The sequence below is a fragment of the Epargyreus clarus genome, unplaced genomic scaffold (assembly GCF_041222505.1).
Source record: "Epargyreus clarus isolate Ecla_fem2 unplaced genomic scaffold, WU_Ecla_fem_2.2 ptg000007l, whole genome shotgun sequence".
NCBI lineage: Eukaryota > Metazoa > Arthropoda > Insecta > Lepidoptera > Hesperiidae > Epargyreus > Epargyreus clarus.
This window is the reverse complement of record NW_027332215.1, coordinates 9,619,749-9,643,489: the sequence shown is the minus strand read 5'-3', so window position 1 is coordinate 9,643,489 and position 23,741 is coordinate 9,619,749. Positions and strand designations below refer to the sequence as shown.

General features: G+C 34.5%; 1 protein-coding gene, 1 long non-coding RNA gene and 1 other non-coding gene across 4 annotated transcripts in view; 2 read left to right on the top strand and 1 right to left on the bottom strand.

Moving 5' to 3' along the window:
• The window catches only part of LOC140743355 (uncharacterized), a 51,821-nt gene extending 31,621 nt beyond the window's left edge, over nucleotides 1-20,200 (top strand). For both annotated transcript variants that reach the window (XM_073074531.1, XM_073074530.1), the window contains exons 10-13: nucleotides 3,233-3,427; nucleotides 8,195-8,338; nucleotides 12,030-12,158; nucleotides 19,890-20,200. In XM_073074531.1, the coding sequence (XP_072930632.1) occupies nucleotides 3,233-3,427; nucleotides 8,195-8,338; nucleotides 12,030-12,158; nucleotides 19,890-20,048 (627 nt within the window). In that variant the 3' untranslated portion in view covers nucleotides 20,049-20,200. The remainder of the gene's footprint in view (nucleotides 1-3,232; nucleotides 3,428-8,194; nucleotides 8,339-12,029; nucleotides 12,159-19,889) is intronic.
• LOC140743358 (uncharacterized) overlaps nucleotides 1-23,741 on the bottom strand; it is a 177,471-nt gene that overhangs the window by 42,786 nt on the left and 110,944 nt on the right. The window lies entirely within an intron of this gene.
• Nucleotides 15,040-15,113, top strand: TRNAR-UCG (transfer RNA arginine (anticodon UCG)). The gene has a single exon. It is a non-coding gene; the product is annotated as a tRNA-Arg (tRNA).

Below are 23,741 nucleotides of genomic sequence, written 5' to 3'. Positions count from 1 at the left end.
TGTCCTTAACGGTTCGTATTAGATCCGAACCTGAACCAAAGTATCGTTTCAAATCAGCACATCGCTAGAGCACAAATTATACTCTTGAATCGGACGGCTTGATCGCTTTATGTGAAACGTGGTTTCGTGGTCGGTTTATTGACCACAAATGCAGTTGGAACGTTAGTTGTCGTTAGTTATCTATAAAATGGTTTAATTATTTAGGTATTCACATTGCGGTTAGTTTTGCTGAAACTGTGAAGCTGAATCGAAATATGCGATTTAATGCATATTTTTATCTATTGTAATTATAATTAAGTATGCAATTTTTCGTGTATTGGTTTTTCTTTCGACCAGTTGTGAAGGAAAAAATTGGGTGGTTGGGTTGAGTTGGGTTGGGTTGGTGGGTTGAATTTTAGAATTCCATCATAGTGTACGATTACACTAGGTTGATATTGGGTTATTTATTATGTTGTGTGTTGTTAAGTTTACTTTATGTCCTAAATAATAACGGGAAGGTGTTATTAATGAAAGTGATGTTAATTAAATATGAAATTGTCATTTTGTCCTGGAGTTATCCATATAAGGCATATCTATTATTTATAATGAAGTAAATACATTAAAGATTCTTGTTCTACATAAATGAGCTGTCATCAAATAACTGAAGTCAAAGAGGAAGTACAGTTCAAATATTGGACTAGTAATGCTGGTTAAAGCAGACGTTTAGTTAAGCCGTGCAGAGCGCATTGAAATAAACACAATTAAGTAAGTCTAGTCAGACTTCAGTAGGGTTACTAAAACCAAAGCTGGAATTTAATATGCATGATATTTCGGTTTTGAATAATAAGAGCAGTAAATAAAACGCGATAAAAATTGGATTTAAAGAATTATTGAAATAGCTATTATTTGTAATACCTATTTCATTTTTATTTAAAAAAAAGACTTAATTATTTCATTCGATAATGTATTAAAAAATAACTTAGCTTTTAAAAGGTGGTATAAAAAATATTTTACCACCCTTCGTGGTAATATTCTTTGTTGTGGATGCCGGCTACATAAGATGCGACCTTAATCCGCAGAAGTGGCAACGGATTCATGTGTAACCTTTGTTTTATATGGAGTTTGTTATAGATGTTCATAGGGAGCAGTGCCCAGGTTATTAAGTGACGTTTGCTACTACAACCTTACAATTTGTCTAGGAACATTAAAGATAGGGTTACAAGTATTACAATAAGAATAATTCAAGAAATCATATCGTGGGTAAACAGATCTGGCAACCCTAAATGACACTCCGACTTGGCATATAGAACTTCTGATTCTCAAAGTACTCGTAGTTATATAATTATCTCCCTTCAACTAACGAATTCGAATTCTAACGACGTTATCTATGGGTTCTACCAACCCGCATTAACCAATATGGTTTGAATCCATTTTAATTTAAAAGAAGAATCATACGATTCTTCCTTTATTATACATCTTTAATATCCATTTTTTCTTTTTATAATTATGTCTAGTTCTTTTAACGTATTACGTAATCTGACAATACTAAGATTACTTAAAGTATGTTTTTAGTAGGTCACTGAAGAGTCGCGAGTCGATCTAACACACTGAGAGCTGATTTATAAACAAGCTTTAACCGCGGCTCCGTTTTTGAAGATAATAATTACCTTGTGTCCTTTTCTGAACCCCTGACAATGTACGTACGAAATTTCGTGATAATCGGTTTTGTAGTTAAGGCGTAAAAACGTACCAAACAAACAAAGAAACAAACGAACAAACAAAGTAAAATTTCTATTTTTAATATTAGTTAGGAAGATACTATACAAGCGAATGCGTATAAAATAACGGATACAAGTGGTACGTGTTCCGATGAGACCCGCGTGGGGGTGTTGATAAAACCGACAGGAAAAATGATCTTATGAAATTTGTGCCTATGCGTGTTGATTTACAAATCTACAAATCTTATAAACATCCATAATTTACATGAATTCTAAATGTAAAAAAGCTTTCAACGAATTGAGAACCCCTCCTTTGAAGTCGGATAATAAAACGTAAGTGTATCATTAAGTTAGGTATTGAAGATAAAGGTAGCGTATTTAATGTGTTGAATAAATAAAATGCTTTAAAAATAACAAACATAAAATTAAACTTTAACTGTAAATTGCAAACGTCTGAACACTTGTCGATACAAAACTTACATTCAACACCGACAGAGTTAGACAGTTTCCTGTAAGCGGATACAAATGAAATTCCATCTATGACGGAACAAACTTACTAAATGGACTAGAAAATCCACATCGATACCGAGTTGCGATATCGGTTGAGCAAAACATATTTTTATTCCGGGAATAAGGTATAAGGAATTCTATTGTCAATTGGTTAAACACAGTTTGGGTGTACATACAGTATCACCTTTGCTTATATATTAAAATAAAATACGTAAGTATAACAGGCATAACTGTTGTTATTTTTAAGTCTTAGGCATAACTTATTGAACAAGAAGTTAGAAAGTATAATTAAACTAGATGTCGTAATATGCGACCAAAAGGCGGCTTCCGGGATTGTACGGCAAGAGTAGGAGCTCAAACCGCCCTACTAGCGAATCTGAGAAACGTCGTAAACAACCGAAGGTGTGATGAGAATAAATTCTCACCGGAGCAGAGATCGACCGGAATGACTTTGCTCTGCTCTGGGGATACTGGTCGCATTCGTTTGAAGATCTAGGAGACCTCTACGTAGCGTTGAGGATGATCACCTTGAGTTTAGTGCTTAAAAATAGGTAGGCATAATCAACAATTATTTTTGCTACAAAAATGTTTGATCTACTCATTTACATTTAATTTCAGCATAAAGTGTTAAATTCATAATTCAAAATGATCGAAAAGCTCATTAGCCGTTTACTGTATATAAACCAAAATATTAATTTCCAATTGATATGCCTCATTAATTTTTCTGATCAAATACTTACAATTTGCATACAACCAATGAAACCACAAATTGAAAATGCAGAAGACAGCAGAGCGTGAAAAGTTAATCGTTTAAAATGGTAAAGGTTAACTGGTAATACAGCGTGTTTCGAATGGATTGTGTGCTTGTCACTCGATTTAACGTTTGTCAACGTTTATGCGCCTTTTGATCGAGCACCACTCGTAGATACATACCCTTCAATAATCAGTTTTCACTGAATTATTGACAAACCTCTAATAAAGATATAAGGAAGAAATTTGTGTTATAGATATATTTTCTGTTGCAGTTGAAGACCGACAGAATGGTTGGCTTAATGAACGGCCTGAACGTAACTGCGCTATATTTGGGCGGGTTCAAAGTCGCGGTGGTGATGTGGGTGTACGGAGTGGAGAGATTCTGCACAGACATACACTTCCTGCTGGGCTTTAGGCCTACGAAGTTCTGGAGGATATGCTGGATGCTGTTGCCCGCTATATTGTTTGTAAGTTTGCAAGTTTTATTAAGGGCCTGTTTGCTGTTCTACTGCGTTCATGTCACAAAGATATGGAGATTTAGTATGATTGATAAAATTGGATAAAATTGTTATGTAAACATGATTGTCGTCCTTTGGATAGCAACGCATCCTTGGTATTTTGATAACCTTAGGCATAACCCGAGTCAGATAGCGAATATAAAGAGTCCTAAGTTAGTTTCCTAGGGTAACAAAGTTTTTTAGTAGACTTAAGGCACGTAGTGAAGCGGTCTCTATGTCGGACTCACATGTTGAAGGATCCGAATTCGATCTCAAGCCGAGAACACATCTATATATATGTACATATATATAGTTCTAATGATAGTGTGATGCTAACGGTATAGCAAGCAGAAAAATCATATTCCGTTAAACATTACATACTTCTGTAAAATTTCTGAACGACTTTGGGGTCACAGGTTACAGATTTTTACTTTCATTTATTGAATAAAAAAGATTTGAAAAGACTTTAAGAGCAAGTTTACCCTCAGTTAAAAATAGAACTATATTTTTACTGCTTATAGTATTAAATGTCTCGAATAAGAAGTCGTTATATTAAATGCCTGCATCCACTTAACGAACAAGAAACTCTCTTGACACTGCGAAACTCTAGTTTTGAAATATTTACACATATTTACACATCGTCGTCGTCGTCAACCCATTATTGTCTCATTTCTGTGTACGGGCCTCCACTACGCCGGGTTAACCGCGCTGGCCTAGTGCATATCAGAAGTGCATGCCTGGGATTCGAACCTCGGACCCCTCCACCACGAGCCTGATTTTCAACAACGAAGCTCATTTCTCATCACTGATCATTTAACAAGTTGAAAAACTGTCTGAGAATGAACATTCAAATTTCCTTCACAAATCGGATTTCGTAGAACTGGAAGTTTTGAATAGTGTTACCAATGGTGTCGGACAGTTCCAGCCGCGACAACTCAAGTGATCATGCGTTAAAGTTAAACGTTCGTTTTTGATTGTAATCAATTCGATTCCAGCGAGCAATTTCGCTGCAGACTCGGCGAAAGTCAATGCGAAAATTAATGTTTAAATCGAGAACGTTATATTATTTAATGGGGCTATTTTTATGAAAGGTACTTATTGAATTTTTAGTAGTTGTGATAGATGAACAAAATTGGAAAATCGATCGATTGACGCTTGACAAACAAGACGGACCACGGCCTTCATTTTTCTCACTCCAGCCTATTTCTAGACAATGTTATCGTTTGCTGTGTCCAAGCTGGTGTGTGGTGCAATTAATAAAACGATTTGTCTTAGTCCAGTTAGTACGCATCGTTATGAACCTGACCCAAATAGCGGGGCAGTAAATATGCGTACGGTTAGCCGCAGCCTAATGTGTCAATTTAGTGCGTGCTATGTTGGCATTTACGAGCCAGTAATAGCGGCTACTTTGGCATACACAATTAAGCGCCGCGCAACGGCACAAAAGCGCAACGACTAACCTTTTTATACTCCCCACGGGATGTAAAGACTAAAAAATAGCTGGAATATTTTCCGCTGAAATGTGAGGTGTTTCGTTTTTTATCCTGAGAATTAAAATCTACTAGAACGTGGAATTTATTTTTCGATGCCATTTTTCAGAGCTCACGATTAAATTTTAGGTTCAGGGCGGGTCGAGTTTTATATTTATAATATCACTAACCTAACCACTCTGCGGAAACTTACGAATGAATAGTTAATCGTGGTATTTATAATAATATACTTTTTCGATTAATTTCAGAGGCAAAGTACAGCGTTGTTGCCGTAATAATTTTTGAGTAAACTCTCAGTAATTTTGTTTGCAGAACATTGGATTTCAGTCTAGACGAGAGCCAGACTAGGTTATGGGTAGAAGAACAATGTAGGTAGATTTTACGACAAGATAGGGTTTGATTTTTGGTCAGCACACATCTACTTAATAAATGTAAAACTTGTATTTTGGTCGTTAAATGCGGCCGGTAAACCTTTTGATCCAATCCCCCGTGTGATGTAAAGTCTTAAACGCGAAGACTAGTAAACATACTCTAATATTATAATCTAAAACTGATATCTCAACTCATGATTATCTGTATAGTTAATTCAGAATAACTTAAGGCATACAATATGTAGTTGGGAAATTGAATAATCCACGGCACGGACAAGCTTAATTCTGTTTTTTTTTGTATGTTTAATTACGGTGGTACTTTTGAATTACTATCCCCCATGACGTTTATAATACCTGACACTGATTCTAGATTATCACAACGGCGCTTTTCTTGTCGCGGATGGACCACGAAAACTCCTAAATTTGTTTCTCCATGGTCATAACATTTCTAAAGCCAACATATACATATATGTATTACATTTTAACTAAAAAGTTTTTTAACTTTTGGTTAGAATTTGCGACTACAAATAACCGCGATGATGGCCCCGCGTGTCGATACATGCTAATTTTTTTTAGGGTTCCGTACCCAATGGGTAAGAACGGAACCCTATTACAAAGACTTCGCTGTCTGTCCGTCTCTCACATGGTTCTATCTCTGGAACCGTAATAGATAGACACTTGAAATTTTACAGCGAATGCATAACGATGGCCTCTATCACAACAAATACTAAAATAAAAATAATAGTTGAATATTAAAGAAGGGTTTTCATAATACAAATCGGTATTTTTCGGCATTTTTCGATCTAACGGTTAAACCGTATTAGGAAGACGGATGTCATTTTTACAATCCGTTTACTACTATATCTGCTATTACAATAGATATACAAATAAGAAAAAAAAACATATTTTAATATGGATATTTTATAAAAATAAGTAAAATATAATGAGCATTTGGTTCGGTGAGAGTTCGACTCATACTTGGCGTATTATTTATTTTATTAAATGTTTTCATGTGAATGATTCAGTTGCGATTATTAAAGTATTAATGTTATTCGAAATGAACCATAAAGCTCTTAAAACCTGCGTTAAATTATCATGGATCGCACAGGCTTTAAAATATTTCATTTACAAAGCACGGGCGCAATAAAATTTGTGGCAGCAAATACATTGCGAATATCTTCAATTATTTATAAAACAATTTCGAAATATTCGGAGATTAACACGTATAGTGTACTGGCACGTGGTAAAAATGTCAGAAATGGTATTAAACATTAAAGCTATTTGAAGCATCATATCCGCAGTCAGTAACGCAGCGAGTTCTGATAAAGTATTTATACATTTACATGTATGTATATGTAATGCGGGTACAATATGCGGATATTCGGATATTGCAGATAAGTTGGCCTTAACGGATGCAATTCATATAGTTATATGAGATTTTACCCGCATGTCGTCCCAATTCCCTTTCTTTTCCCGGAAAAACGTGGCTGTTACTCCATCCCGTAAAAGGTTGCTTCCCTAAATTGTTTGAGCCGCTTCTAAGATTATCTCCGCTGTACCTACAAGTAGTTATTTAAAAGACGAATTTATTAGGTTGTTGTGTACTTTAAAATGAAAAATTGCATGATAGAAAAATGACTATACTAATCTTGATCTAACAAATAAATAGCAGTGTTAGGCAAGTAGTAAAAATATATTTATGTGTGCATTTTAAACATGCACCCTTATTAATTGTATTCCTACAACCTTAATGTACATGCGCATCACCGCGTGGAAAATGAATAAAAGTACCTATTATACTTGTTTCGTAACTAATATGTCTAAAATTGGTTATGGGCGGGCCAAACGATTAGGCAGAATATCTATCTCTATACAAAATATCTAGCAGTCATATGGTTGGTCGTTATTCTTAGAACAGCGAGAAGCATTCCAGTTTGGTGGGCGGTTTAGATAATCTGATCGAAAGGGTTATTTCCGATACCAAAAGTATAGGTAGAATGGTAGCTGGAGCCACTAACTTAGCGTTTCACTGATAATAACTTAATCTGATATTCACTTATTAGGGAAATTAATACAAATTTCCTCCCCGTGTGCACGGTAACTTCAGGATAAAAAATATTAAAAATATCTAAATACTAGTACATAGATATATTCCGTTTTGTACTATTTATTATTCCTACGAAACAGAACACTTCGGTTTACTAAATCCTTTTCAGGTTCCGCTGTAGTAAGTGCAAGTAGTATTTACCACTAAAATAATATTGTTACAAATATTATAGCATGGTTGGACGCGACAAACAATGGTTAATTTTAAAGCCACTTAGCATTCACTACTATGTTAGACTGCTACTAGAACTCCCTTTCATGCGCTCTAGGTATTGTGATTGAATAGTTTAGTTGTAAAACTCAATTCTACAAACTAGTGTTCGTCTCTAAATTTATATAAGTCTTGATAGAATAGGAATACGTTTGTGGATGCTTTAATGAGCTTGGTCTTAGTTTCGAACAAGTTTAGATTGGCCAATTTCAAGTCTCTATCTGACTGTAAAGTTAGAACAAGAGTACTTCGCAACAGTACATCAATATGTACGGTTTATTATTTTACTAGTACGAATAGGTACAGACAGTTTTATATAATATACAGCACTCTACATACAATCAACACGTGTTTTGTTTCAAAGTGAAGGATCATCAGTAAATAATTGTATATTGGTTTGTAGTGTCTACGAGTTTGTGAAGTACGAGAATCCTACCTTTGCCATCTTAATATATTTCTTGTTCTTTTTCTTAGATGGACCAATATTATAAGATGGATAATATTTTACTTTTTATATCTTCTGAAGTATAAATTATTTTTTTACGTTTGTTTCTTTCAGATTGCTGTTTTCAATAGGGTCCAAAAGTTGATCTACTTGAAGGATGTGCAGCAAAAAATAACGGCTATTGTGTGGATATCATTTTTGTTGCTAACTGTACTAATATTTCATATACGAACTTTAGCGAGTTATATTATGAAAAATGTGAGTATTTTAAAAAAATTCGTCAATTATCTTATTATATTAGTATCCTTTAATTTCATTATCTTATTTATTTTTTTCATTTATTAAATTAATTATTTTTATTCAATTTTACATTTGAGGGTAAGTACATATTGGCTTATTGGCGTTCTACTTTCGTAACTTTACATGTTGTAGTTGATTAAATGATAAAATTTTCGTTCGTCATTGTTCCTTTTTTGAAACTCTACTATGTAGTAATAAAACGGTTCTAAATATAGAAAAAGTTAACTCATGACACAGTTTTTAAAAAATCGTATTGCTTTCAAAATGAAAATTGTTCAGAGGTACGATGCACGAACATTTTTAATTAATACGCCCTTTGCGGCAAAAGCCCCACGTTACTATTGATAAATCACTCTTAACGAGTTTTAGCTAGTTTGGAAACGGGCCGTCCGCCGCTTTGGTGCAGCCTGCAGCTTAAGGCCGATTACACACTAGTATCCAGTAATAAATTTATGTTACTCGTATGTTGCTACGCATTGATAGGTAGGTAGGAAGTTACCTCCGCTATATTAATCTCTAGCGTGTAGGGGTTTTTGCATTTCATTGCAAGTGTGTGTGTGTGTGTGTGTGGATATCGGCTGACATACATGAAGCGATCAACTTTCACGTAACTTTCAGCGTCCTCAGGAATGCCAGATCATCTGTAATTGCATTTAGGTACGGCTATTGATAAACATAGATAAACCTAGACGATCTCTGTATTAATATCTATTAGTGAACATATGGACTGCAAGCTTTTTGTTTATTCTATTCATATTATTTATTCAATTCTGTTTCATAAAAACACTTTGTAAGACTCGTATTTAAATTGAAGTCCATCACAATTTTTCATTCAGTCACTCAACATTTGGTACGCACGCCAAAAAAGCGCAGAAAACAGCGAATGTGAATGGAGCTTAATTGAACCGAATTCTTTGTTTCTTTTGGGAAATAACTGAATACTACGTCAAACTTTACGAACTCGACCACCGCATCGCGGGTTTCCAGGTTTAATTTCCGGGCGGAACGAATATTTTTTACGCGGCCAACTTGCTGATTTTGCCCGCTCTGTGTCCAACTTTGACGTATTGTTACGTGTGAAATGGAACGTGGATTTGTTACGGTTGTACACTTGTTACCGGGAACATTGTTTTTATGGCTTTACCGTTAATACTTTTGTGTGTATTTTGATTTTTTTCTCAAGTATAAGAACTCGTCTTGTACCCTTAATATGAGATTTCATTGTACATTTTCAGCGCCCCTAGCGGACTGTATCAGAACTGATTGGCAATATATGGGAAATACGTAACCAAATACAAAAACAGACATTTTTGTACACTCTTTGTCATTCGAATTATTTCTGTCTTAATTTGTTTTTTTTTTAAATTAGTCTTTGGTAAAGTGCATGAGACACTCTAAATTTGACAGAGTATGTAGGTTTTAAATAACTTCAGGTACAGATATACGTGAGCCATTTAAAATGAACCCAAAAATAATTAAGTACACATAAGTGGTAATAAAACGATATTTGCCATGTGTCGTCGGAATATTGTTATGCATGTTGCTTCTAAGGCTGTATAATGGAGACGGGTCTTTTGAGACCAACGAGAATCAGCAATAAAGTTTGTATGTAGGTTACCTTTTGGATAAGATGAATCTCTAGGAACTTTACTGTAACAATACCATTGGTAGATACATCTACATATAAATATTACTATTTTTGAAAATGTATTTATATAAAAGACATTTTATTTATTGCTTTAAAATCAACGATCAATTTTTTATCGTCGCGGTCAAGATGTTGAATAAGGTAAAACATACCAGACATTTGACATTCAATCATTATTGTAGTTGTTATATATATAAAAGACATTTCTTAGTTTAAATCTACTATATTTGGCACCACGAAGTTTATTATGCGACCAAGTTTATATCGTCGCAGTGAAGGTGTTGAATAAACTAAAAATGCCGGACATTTGACATTCAATCCAAGTGCGCGTTCAGTTGAACTAACCGCTTATAAAAGTTTCGAGCTCGTAAGCTTTGGTGCAGGCGAAGTTTTGAGAACGCTTACGAGATACGGTCGACCGCGTACCAACTTGTTCTTACGAGGGGACCTATATTTTGAACTCGGCAAATTTGAGTTGAATAATGCCGGGTTAATTATGCTTATGCATTCGACACTACTGGTGTACCAGGGCATATATGTGGGTGTAATTGAGACACATTATACTCAGTAAAGAAACACACAGGTCCGGCTTCCACAGATATCTAGAGAAATCTAAGTTTATTATTTAGAGTCCGTCTGGTTGGACTTAACCCGGAACCCTTGCATATTAGACGTGTATCTTGACTAGTCCACTGTTGGACACAGGTCTCCTTAAACAGTGAGTAGCCGCAGTCTACCGCGATAGCCAAGTGAGAATTGGTCCCACACTCTTTCAGGAGCTTTCCTCGCGTTTTTTCATTCACCATTCAATCAAGTAATAATGAACATCTAACACGCACATAAGTCTGAAAAATAAGAGGTTTAGAACTTTAGACCTTAAAAAGATTAGGCTGAATTGAAAACCTCCTTTTTCTAAGACCGTAAGTAGGCGTATAGAACGGGTATATTCATTATTGAGTACTTAAGAACCAACGGAAGAACAAGTTCTACGTTATTATACTTTAAATTGACATTAAGTATATTGAAAACAAAGTTCAAGTAAAATATCTCCGAAGCCAAAGTATCGCTACAACAAAGACGAGTTCTTGTTTAATGCCAATTAAGGTATGATAATATCGAATAATGCTCCAATGCATTTGGCAGTTTCCCAGGAGAAATACAAAGGTGAGGTGAACTTGGGGGTTGTGGCTTTCGAACGTAAGCGGCTTACGTCTGCCGCTCGCTTAACAAGTTTCCAAGCAACGAAACGAAATTTAACTTACATATGTACCTATATGTGGTAACATCACCGGTACAGGACACGCGGACTAATTGAATAGAAAATTAAAACGAAAGTACAAAACCTCATTATTGACTCAGTCAGCTGAATGACATTTGAACCTTGCCACTCAATAGATGCTGAAGTTCTTATTATAGTGTCCACTTTGTTAGTAGATTAATAAGCGGCCAACATGATTATCTCGTCCATTTTCAATGTCAGACATAAAAGTCAGAGAGCCCGAGTGAATTGACGTTTCAAATTACCATTTCAACACAAACGCAATGTTCAATTGTTCTAGGAATTGTTTGTCTGTTTTGATAACCGTGAAACTGCTGTTGATCATGCAACTCACTCGTTTAGATTTCTAGGAAATGTGAATTCATAATTAGTTTTGAGAAGTTATTAAATGTTCATACGCTGGCCTTTAATATTCCACAGCTGAGCATGGATTTCCTCTTAGCACGAGTATGCCATAATACACTAAGGTTAACAAATGGGTAGACTGCATACACTTTTAACTTTTAATTTATATAGCTTTCACAGACGTTATAATTCACATTTATTTTTGTTTTTGTCAATCCATTATTGTCCCATTGCTGGGCACTGGTATCCTCTCAAAGGGGATCTAGTTCAATTCGCATTTGGCCAACGCTAACCTTCAATACCTTTTTTTGTAAAGAACTTTCAGGCGAATAGTTTCCTCACGATGTTTGTGATATATTGGTGAATTCTTGTTTTAGAATCTGGGCGCGGCATTCCGAAACACTGTGAAGTATGGACCACCCGAACCAGAAGACCGCAGACGCCGACGGAAGTTTGACGTCACCCTCAACTACCAGCAATGCAAGCACGACTGCTTGTTATTGGACGTAAGTACTTTATGGAGTGTGTGTGTATGTATGTAGGAGAATAGTTGTGTGAGTATAGATGCTAGAAAAAGTCCACTGGAGAGATACCTACTATTGTTACACATATTTCTAGCGTGAAGTAGTTCTGTTTTTCGGTGGCAGGGTTTGAATTGCCCTTTAACTTGCATAATTATGAGGCGACCATCTTACTCTTCAGGAGTGGTAAGGCATCTATGATCAGCTTAAAAGAGAACCTTTCGATTTTATAATAATAAATTAATGACTCAGTGTTTACCTACTAACGGTTTACTAATTTCTTTCCGCTAATTTTGAAATAAATTTAATAAATAATTCATAAATAAGAATTAGATTTGACTAATACTACTATACCCTCTAACTATACCTCAAAGTCTGTAACGAAGAGTTTATTTGTGTAAATATAATTTTAAAAGGTTTTAATCGAAATTCTGAGCCTTGGCTGGAATATACTGGGAGAAAATAATTCCTATTTCTAGTCAAGTGCTGCTCTCGACTCACAGAATCGTAGGTTGAAATTCAACGTAGGTATAGTCGGCGAGGCCTAAGCTGAGCTTTGCATTTGTGTGAGTGCACATGGATAATGTAGGTATGAAGTCAAATTAAAGTTTAAACCGGTTTACAATGCTTTTAGGCAATCGTGCATCTTCTTCACTTCTTGTACCGGTAGCAGAATTGTTGAATTTTTAATATTTTGTATTTGTGTTCGATTTATTAGTAAAATTGCATCCAATATAAATAAACGTGTATTCGTATATGGTGAATAATTTAAATATCAAAATATCTTTTTTGTTGAAATGTAATTTAAAATAACACAAATATATTTTTTAAATTAACTAAAAATAAAACGTTAATACTTAGCACAATTCATGAAATTGTAATTTATAAAAAATGCCAAGACAGACTAAAAATTGTAAAATAAGGAAAACTGAACTTTATAGTAGTTAATCCATCATTTATCTGCATTGTACAATTTTATTTTCAATTCACGGATTTAGCTCTAGTTCTATCTAGACTGAAAGATTTCGCGACAAGCTCTTATTATAAAATTGTACAATGTAACAAAATGGTAGGTTCAAATACTACAAAGTTTATTTACTTAATTTGATTACATGTTGTGAAAATATTTTTGACTATATATTTTTTAAAACAAGAGTACCACTTTAACTTATGTACTTATCAAAAAATAATAATTTTTGTTTTGAAAGTTTTTTATCTGACCCTACTTTTGTGTTCACTCACACTAATGCGAAGCTCAGCTTAGACCTCGCGGACTATTCTAGGTTATCACTGTTTTTAGCGTAATAATTGCTCATATTGTAAGCGAGCCTACCAAGGCTACCGAAGTGTAGAACTGCACCTGCAATCGTAGAATCTCCCATCAGTTGCGCTTCAACAACTTGTAGACACCACCTGTCAATTGCTGCACGATGTATTGAATCGCACCAGACTTATTGATTCCGAAGTTATAATTGCTTAACGTCTTGCTCATCGCCTTTATATCCTTTAACGTTAGTTGGTCATGTAGTCGTTCAAGATTCTTTAATTTGCTTATTTTGTTTACTCTAATAAACATTAGGTTATATTTAAGAAATTCGTCCATCGACGTAAAGTTTATCATTAAGAGCTTTTGATTATTAGCACTGAATTTTATATATTAAAATTTTCATTCAATATATTTTTTATCGTTACACTTCGTCTACACGAAATGTATGTCAAAAATGTTCCTTCGTCAACATGATTAACGAGAATAAATATTATTCACCGTAAATCAGAAATACAAATTTTAAATGATGTATTTAAACACTTATTCACAAAAAGTGTTAATGAAAGATGACTACTCTGTATCTATGACAATACTGTCGGTAGTTGAAACACGCGTTATCCGATAAACATTTAGTGTAGATACGGATCAGACCGCACGCCAATCAAATCAAAACGAAGCCCAGGCAAAACGTAAACAAACCGATAATACCTACAGAGCCAGGTTACCTATTTCAAGCCACGTGCATCTGTTGTGGGTACAACGCATGCGCCATCGGGCGCCTCCCTATTCGCTCGCGGTTTCCTCGCCCGCTTTCACCTAACCGCTTGTGTTTACCCGCTCTTTTCGTGAAGCCACTAGATTTTACCCCACAATTCCGACGTTATTTACAGTTAGTTACACAATTTACTCCTGCACATTGTGTATGCATATTAATTTGCTCGTCTGTTTTTAATGTTTATGAATTTAATACGGGTCCAACGGTTTATGTCTAATTTGATCATGCTGAAATAAGTATACCATTGAAAGTAAGTGTTTTCGAGTCTACATTTGCAATATTGAAATCGGTATAATCCTGTTCCTCAATGTTTAATGTTTATATTTTCATATTATGGAAGGTCGCTGTATAACCAGTGGTATAGTTTTAATAAAGCAAAATTTTATGTCCAAAATTATTTCCTAAATCTCTTGAATACGTTTTCACAATTGAATGCAAGAGTTCCAAAGTGCATTTCCATTTTGTATGTTACATATTATGAACATATCATATTCAGCGAGATGACACAGACTGCAATATCAAGTTGCAACTTGTCAACATGACAACTTTACCCGTCTGTACACAAGAACGCCTGGAGACATGGTGTAAGCTGTTGTAGGTTCTCTAGTTGCTATGCGCTGTTTTGAATTAAATATGCTTATTATTTATTGTCTATTATGTAACATATTTTTCCTTATAAGCTAAATTTAAGCAACGTTGTTTTTAATGGTAGTAGAAACCTCTGTGGTTCGACTCAAGCGGCATCACTGCTATAAATATTCCTTCCTAATAATAGCAGTGTTAAGCGCTCCTGGGTTCGGGTTTGATAGATGTGGTAAGAGCAAGGATCGTGTGGCCTAATGGATAAGGCGTCGGACTTCGGATCCGAAGATTGCAGGTTCGAGTCCTGTCACGACCGGTAACATGTAGGGTGTTTATATTTTTTGTCCCTGTAGTTCCGGGACCAGAATAGGGCTACAGTATCTCCTGCCTGTCGTAAGAGGCGACTAAAAGGGGGCTTCCAGGGTTGCCGGCGGCAAGAGTGGGAGCTCGAACCGTCCGGAGAGCAACTCTGGGAAGAACGGCGGCATGTGTGGTCGCATGCCGTCGTAAACACCAGTTGCGCGGGAGGAGCGTAAAGTGCTCCCAGGGCACAGCCCAACCGGGGCATCGTGCTCGGAGGACTCCGGTTGTGTTCCATTGGACATCCTGGAGTTCTCCACCAAGCGTTGAGGACGGCCACCAGGGGGGTTTTAGCGGGGTAAAAATCCCACATAACCCGGCGTCGCTCCCACGTCGTCGGGTACCTTTTGAAGGTTTCTCCCTTGAAACCAAAAAAAAAAAGGTGTGGTAAGGACAGCAGTAGCCACTTACCCTCAGATGGACTACATGCTTGTCTGTTACTCAATACTCATGTGTTATACAAAAAAGTTAAGCACCGATGTAATCTGGTTCGAGAGCTGAGATATGTAAGGGACAGGTATTAAGCATTGTAAATTATTCTTCACGGAAACGCCATTTTGGCTACTTTCTACCTAAAACTATATGAGGTTTATAAGTTTCTATGACAATTAGTATCATTCAATAGTGATTGAGACAACATTATTTTGTATTGATAATATAATTGTTCGTTAGTCTTTTTTAGAATATAAAAGGTTTAACACGAAGTTAAAAAAAAAAAACATCACATTATTGGTGCTGCAAAAGTAATTACTAATCCTATTGACTGGGTAAGCCAAAGAAACCACGGATATTAAGTTAGCTGTAAATAATTTTTCATTTTATATAATGAAAATATTTTCCTCCAGTAGCCTTAGGGCTCTTAATACTGAAGGAATAAATATCTGCAAAATGTCTATGGCCTACAAAAAATAATTAAAAATATTTCACTTTACGAAGCTCATTACAGCGAAAAGTCTTTAATTTAGTCCGCAAATAATTTATCCGGCCGCTATTTTCCTTCGTAGCCCATAATTCAGAGAGTTCAGAGAAAACCAACTGCCTACTCATTAGCTTCTACTTTCGCCTTACTTCCTGAATTTCTTGAAATCCCTTCATAATTAGTGCTCTACTAAACAAGCATACTATAAGTATACTCGGTCGCTGCATTCAATCTCCCGAGCATTTCGGTTTCGGGTACGTTACGAGGATTTGTTTTTATTTTACCTTAAACTTTTTTAAATAAAATTCAATAGATGTCAATAGCTATATTGATGTTTGGGCACTCCATACTTAATGTACTGCGCGCGTAAGTCTCCGGCCGCGGCCTAATACGTGAGGTAGGACGGGGGTGCGCCAGCATGTTTTTATTTATTATTGTCAGATAATGTGAGTTCGCTGTATACATATAGATTTTAAGGGAAATGTTTATAATTAGTATTTGTCACTAATAATTTCAATAAATAAGTAATATGTTTAAATTTATAGGTTTTATGATTTGTCCGTCCCTCGCCGAACTATTTAGGTGCCTAAGGCGCGGTCAACGAATTCAAACGGAATATAGTCGACAGTCGACAGTCCTTTAGCTTATTATTGAGTGAAAGTTAGTTTTAAGCTTGAATTATTAAAATATAGACAAACAATTATTTATCGATGAATTATAATTGTTTAAAAAATGCAACTCATTGAACATTCAATACATTTAATAAAATACAATAATTATGTTAATTTAAATCGACAGAATGTTCTAGGTAATACGATCTGCTACTCAAACCTTAAAGATAAATGTTACCAGAATGGCCAGTTAAACAGCGTTGTACTAAATCCTAGAGCAAAAACAGTCTCGTCACAAAAACCGTGTGCCGGCGAGGTAATTTGGTTAACGTGCACGTGGTGTGGTATAACCACCGCACTTAAGCCTTGCGATATCATGTTTTTGCAAAATGTAAGTACCTATAGTCCGCGTAAAACTGCTAGTCGCCATAGCAAATTGTATGACTACACCTGCTCGCAACAACTTCAGAGCGGACTAGCAGTTTGGCGCGGACTATCCCTCCTTACTTATAGGAAATATTACGAAACTAAATAGTATTAAGATAAAATATTTTTATAATGAGGATAATATTATTAACCCAATATAGAATTCTATATGAAATTGACTTGCGGTTATTATCGTCAAATGATTGAGTTTATAAAATTACTCTCTACTCAAAAATTACGAGTTACTTTCATGAAAATGTAAGCATGAAATTTGATAAGTAAGTGTGGAAATGCTCATACTTTTGCTTTTCCTAACAAAGCCAAGGACGCATTTTTTTATGAATTATAACAAATTCTGATGTTTACCGTCCTTATCTTCTATCGGAGGATCGCGGCCATAATTTTTCATTTCAGTTAATTGATTAGTTTCTTGTTGTGAAGCTCACTCCGACTTATTTTTAAAGAGAATAACAAGAATAAACTTCACTGCAGAACTTGACATTGAAAAATCACTAGTGTCTGCAAGCTTTCCAGTTCCACAGCTTGTTTATAACTATTATGCTGATTGCCATTAGTTGCTGAGTAATGCGCTCAAACGCAGCGTTTTTAAACTATAACAAAGCTGTTAATAATAGAATTTTACACATGAATACCAGTACTCCTTTTAGTTTTTACGTATCTTGACCTACCGTTATTCATATTTTTACAAACAAATAATAACTTCGACAAATTTTATAATATTCGTAAAAGTACTCTCATAAATTACCCGTCGTCCTATAAAATATTTATGCAAGCCATAAAATTCACGGCAGATATTTTATTCTCCTAAAGTTAGTTTTATTCACGATAAAATATGCAAATTTATTTATAAACGAATCGGTTAATTTTCTATCGCAAAACACATCTGCCCCGGTTGATTTTTTTTTATCCACCGATCCGCAATTACGGGGTACTTAGTTATTTTTTTATCTGACAAGACGGCAGCGCCCGATAAAAATAAAAGCGCCGGTCACTTTAAGCTCCATTGATCATCTCTAATGCCTCTGATGTATCGTTTCCTGGTCATAATGCATTTTTCCAGGGGTAATTTTGCGATGTACGGATTTGTAACAAAAGTAGTAAAAGAGTAAGTCCATCTAATGATATACGGCATTCGCAAATGCCATCTGTAGACTACTTCAGTTCAACGCACAACAAGGCGTTTAAGTACCTCAAATTTATATATACTACCCGCCCCGTGCCCACTTCGCTAGGCCTTAATTATATTTTTGTGATGCAATTATGTTGTGAGAACTAATAGAGAGCAAAATTTTTAATGAACATTATGTTCGTCCATACCGAACCGTTTAGAAGTGCACGCCGGTAAAGCGTTACATCTTTCCCAATTTCCGCTGACTTGATATACATATGTCATTATTTTTCTCAGAAATGTTTGTTCTATCATAATAAAATTTAGTCTATAGCACTCCTGAATAGTGTAGCTTTCTGATTGTAAAAGTTTGTAAGAGATTGTAATTTTCCAAAAATGAGTCCGTTCAAACAAACAAACGTTGATTGTTCATTAACGTTATAAACTTTATTATATTAGTATAGATAGTCATTAGTTAACCACTTTTTAGCGAGCAGGTCCGATAACGTTTTCTCAGCGAGTCCATCACTTTTTCGTAATTAGTGTACCGCTACGTAGCCGCTGCATTCTCGTTCATTTGATAATCGTCACCGGTCTCACGTGGCTTGCACATGCCGCGTGCAAGCCACAATCTCGTTACGCACACGTGGCGAATATATCGCGGACGCGGCGAGTTTGCTGTGCGTATGTGCCAATAAAGAGAGTGCAAACGGGTATGTCGTTTTTCCAACGCTTAAGAGTTTTGAAAAGAAAAAGAGGTTTGAAAAAAAAAATGAAACGTATAAGAAGTTTGCCAATGCATTCTTGCCCGTTCGTTTACACTCTGGGTCTACTAACCTCCTGGTTTTTAATTGATGATTTATCATTTAATAAAAATAGAATATAATTTCTACCTGGTGTACATCAAAAGAACGATCCTATTAAAATAGCTACATTTTAAAAATGATAACTTTAAATAATTCGGCTTATAAAACAATTTTAAACGGACGTATTTTTTTCGAGATACCATTTCATAGTTGTGCTATAAGTGCAATAAAAATGAATTGCTGCCAAATATTGCCAGGAACACGAATTTAAATATTTATTAAAGGCAAAAGGAAAACGAATTCGTTTCAAACATTCTTCTCACTTTTTCATTACGAGTTATACGTCCACTTCATTATTTTAAAATCTCAATTTTACTTTCCGGTATTCTGAAGTTCAATATTTTTATTTGCAATTTCAAATAGGCGACTATAAATGTTCACCGAAATAAATGATTGTATTTTCTCTTTTGAAACACTGTCAACTTATATTAAGCCAATAAAAATTAACACTGACTATGATTTTAATAAATGAAAGCCGGAATAAATGTTAATATTTTGGATTTATCATTGTGGATGGTTTTTTACGAAGTTTTAGAATAATATTATTATATTGTAAGCAGTTCTAAGTATATTGGTTCGGAGGGTATGGTAAAGCAACTTATTCCTAAGAAGTAGTAACGTAGTCCCGAAGTCACTTTGGACTGTAATCCTTTTTGTGGTTAGTTACAGTTACGTCCATGGACGATAGCAACCCACTACCATCAGATAGATTGCACGCCTGTTTGTTGCTCGATATTATTATAAAAGATGGTTTAAATACATAAATCCCTTCTTTTCGCAGGATAAAATAGACTGCAACCACCTTCCGCTGATATTTCAGAAAAAGGAGAAGCTCTCAGACAGTTCAGATTCAGAGTCTTCCCTAACGAACATATATGAAGCTGGACCTTCGAAAAGGAGACCTACGAGCGTCATAGATATGACTGCAAATTATGGCTAAGTTTATGTTTTAACAATGTGTTTTGCAAGCCTAAAGTTTATAGACGTATACTTAATTCATCGACACTCTTATAAAATTATGTGAACAAGTAGGTAATTTATTTTGATTTAAATATTGTTTAGAGTATTAATTAATAAAGATTTTGGAGTTGATACGAGTGTATTCTATACAGATGAAGTACTTATGACAAAATAACTAGTGTTTGAAGTACGTGACAGTGTGTGATGACTGTTTATACAAATTAACTAGGTGCTCTTGTTTAGTGCTAATGTAATATGAGTTTATACACACAGACAACCATACATAAGCACCATACAAACATACCATAATAATTATCTATTTGGTGGGTCATATAAAAATGCATTAAGGTGGATGTTTTTTTATCATCAAAACATAGCTGACACGCGATGTAGAGACAATAAGATGACTCTTTCCAGGAAATTAGAAGAATAGCGCAATATAATCGTAGTCCACTTATGTGTTAGACCGCATCTACCTATCCTGTGCACTGTGGTTTTGTACGATGGTGCAGGGTAACGTTTTACAAGACGGGTCTTCGAAGGGTTTTTATATGAATTGTGGTTTATTCGTTTTAATTGTCGGCCGGGTTTTTATCCAAATTATCTAAATTCTCTAAATTTAGAGAATTTAGAAAAAGTAAAACCCAGAACAGTATTCAAATGCACATAGGATTAATGTTGCCAGCCCATTGATGATATCGCAACGATCTCTCGCACAGTTGTACAATCACACGTCCTCTCGTGTGGACAGTTGTGACAGTATCTGTGACGTTTTGTTACATTCACGCTGCCCATTTAACACGAGCTTTGTGATACCAACGTGTCAATTGTACATGTGAACGTACACGCAACGTTACAACGACGGTACAATTAATTATATTCGCTAAATTGAACAGACGACGAACGACATGATTATGGTGTACGCGCAAACAGACAGACAAGAAACAAGAACTACTCTGTGTTAGAATTTAATAACTAAATTAGCATTACTAGTATTTTGGATTTACAAAACAAAAACTACTGTCCATGGAGTTCTGAAAATCAGGAATATATAAACTTGCCGTTTTCGAATACACTCTCGTGAAAGTTTTTTATTTCAGGAAAATCTCTACAAATCCTAGTAAATGCTACTTCTTAAATGTGTTAAACATTTATTTAAAGCTTGGTGACAGTGAAGTTCCTTAAGCTTAAATATCTTCAGTGTTTTCCGAATGCAAAATGAAATTTCTTTATTAACCAGGTGTATCGAATTACTTAATAAGATAATTCTTGTAGTAACATCTGAATATCAATCTTTAAGTAATTATTATTGTGTTTTGGCAGTATAATGTAAATGCGGGCTGATATACGTATTTTGTAATCTTAGTTTTCTAGTAGTTAAGAGTAACAACACAACTATAATTGACTTCAAGTAAAACTCCTTTCCTATATAGTGTTATTTAAAAATGGTCATGGGCAGCAATGACTACTTACTATCGGAAACTGTTTCGCTTCTTTTTTTAAACTTTTAGGCGACGGCAATCGTTTTCGATAAAGTGCTCTCCACATTCGTTAGCTATAATTACATTCTATCTAAGAAGTTTTTCTGTAAAAACGTAATAAACAATAACTTTATAATAATAAGTGTATAATCAGCTTTATAAATATAAAGTTAACACGTGACTCATCAAATGGGCGTTGCTTTTCCGACCTCACCACCCGTAACTCGTAATTACTCCTGTTTATCTAATTAGCCGGCCGGTACCGGACGCGGGTATATTGTGTTAAGAGCCGTTTAGACCAGGGTCGATAATTTTTAAAACCAATTAAAATCGTAGTAGGATGAAACCCATTAGAAAAGGAGGGGAATATTATAAAAATGAAGGGAAAAATAATTTACGGGCGATCTGAGGTCGGGGAGGGGATGGGGGTGAGTCTTTAAGGGTAAAAAACGGTTTTTCTCGATTTCCGGCAAAACTAAAAGTCCTATCGAAAAAAGTCGAATGGCAAAGTTGTAGGTAATAAAAAGATCTAAAACTTTTGTATTTACACTTTTTTCACATAACCTCAAAATTTATGTGAAAAATTCAAAAAACCAAGTTTTTGGTTTTTTATTTTTATCTTTTACAAAAAAAAAATTTTTTTTAACGAAATTTGGCGAAAACTTACCTTTTTATGTCCCAAATACGCTGTAATTTATTTGATTAAAAATATTTATTTTTTCACCTTATTTTGAATTAATATCGAAAAAACACCCTAATTTTCAATCGAAAACTCACCCGTCAAAATATCAGCTTTGTTCAAAAAGTTGGTATGTTTTCTATTCGTTGAAATCTCTACTTTTTGATGGTGAAAAAAAAAATATATATGTTACTGTAGTAAATCTTCTCAGAAAATGCAAAAAATCAAAAAAAACTCGAATTCGAAATTTGGATTTGAATTTGAAATTTGGAAGTGCTGGATACCACTAAACGACTCAAAGCTGCTTTTTTTATTTCATACACTTGCTTATCATCTGCCTTATTGCAGATGATACAAACAGATTCATCCATACTGATAATCTGAAAAGACAGAATCGAATTAATAATGCCTTCACTATTTTATCGTGAATATACCCCCATAAAAAAAATATATTAAAGAAATAAATGTCAAAATGTCTAAGAAATATATTAAAAATCTATTTAAAATGTATAAATATATAAAAAATATGTATAGTAAATATATTTTTAATAACTAACTTTTGGCTGATTTTCATATATATTTTTTACATTTCAAATATATTTCAGATGTATTCAAAATATATGAAATAATTATGGGGGTATATTCACGATAAAATAGTGAAGGCATTATTAATTCGATTCTGTCTTTTCAGATTATCAGTATGGATGAATCTGTTTGTATCATCTGCAATAAGGCAGATGATAAGCAAGTGTATGAATTAAAAAAAGCAGCTTTGAGTCGTTTAGTGGAATCCAGCACTTCCAAATTTCAAATTCAAATCCAAATTTCGAATTCGAGTTTTTTTTTATTTTTTGCATTTTCTGAGAAGATTTACTACAGTAACATATATATTTTTTTTCATCATCAAAAAGTAGAGATTTCAACGAACAGAAAACATACCAACTTTTTGAACAAAGCTGATATTTTGACGGGTGAGTTTTCGATTGAAAATTAGGGTGTTTTTTCGATATTAATTCAAAATAAGGTGAAAAAATAAATATTTTTAATCAAATAAATTACAGCGTATTTGGGACATAAAAAGGTAAGTTTTCGCCAAATTTCGTTAAAAAAAATTTTTTTTTTGTAAAAGATAAAAATAAAAAACCAAAAACTTGGTTTTTTGAATTTTTCACATAAATTTTGAGGTTATGTGAAAAAAGTGTAAATACAAAAGTTTTAGATCTTTTTATTACCTACAACTTTGCCTTTGACTTTTTTCGATAGGACTTTTAGTTTTGCCGGAAATCGAGAAAAACCGTTTTTTACCCTTAAAGACTCACCCCCATCCCCTCCCCGACACAGATCGCCCGTAAATTATTTTTCCCTTCATTTTTATAATATTCCCCTCCTTTTCTAATGGGTTTCATCCTACTACAATTTTATTTCACTTTTTATTATTTTTAAAGGCTTCTACCCTAGTCTAGTTGTCTTGTCGACTGATTAAATGTCCTCTTTACGGGTTTGCGAGATAGCT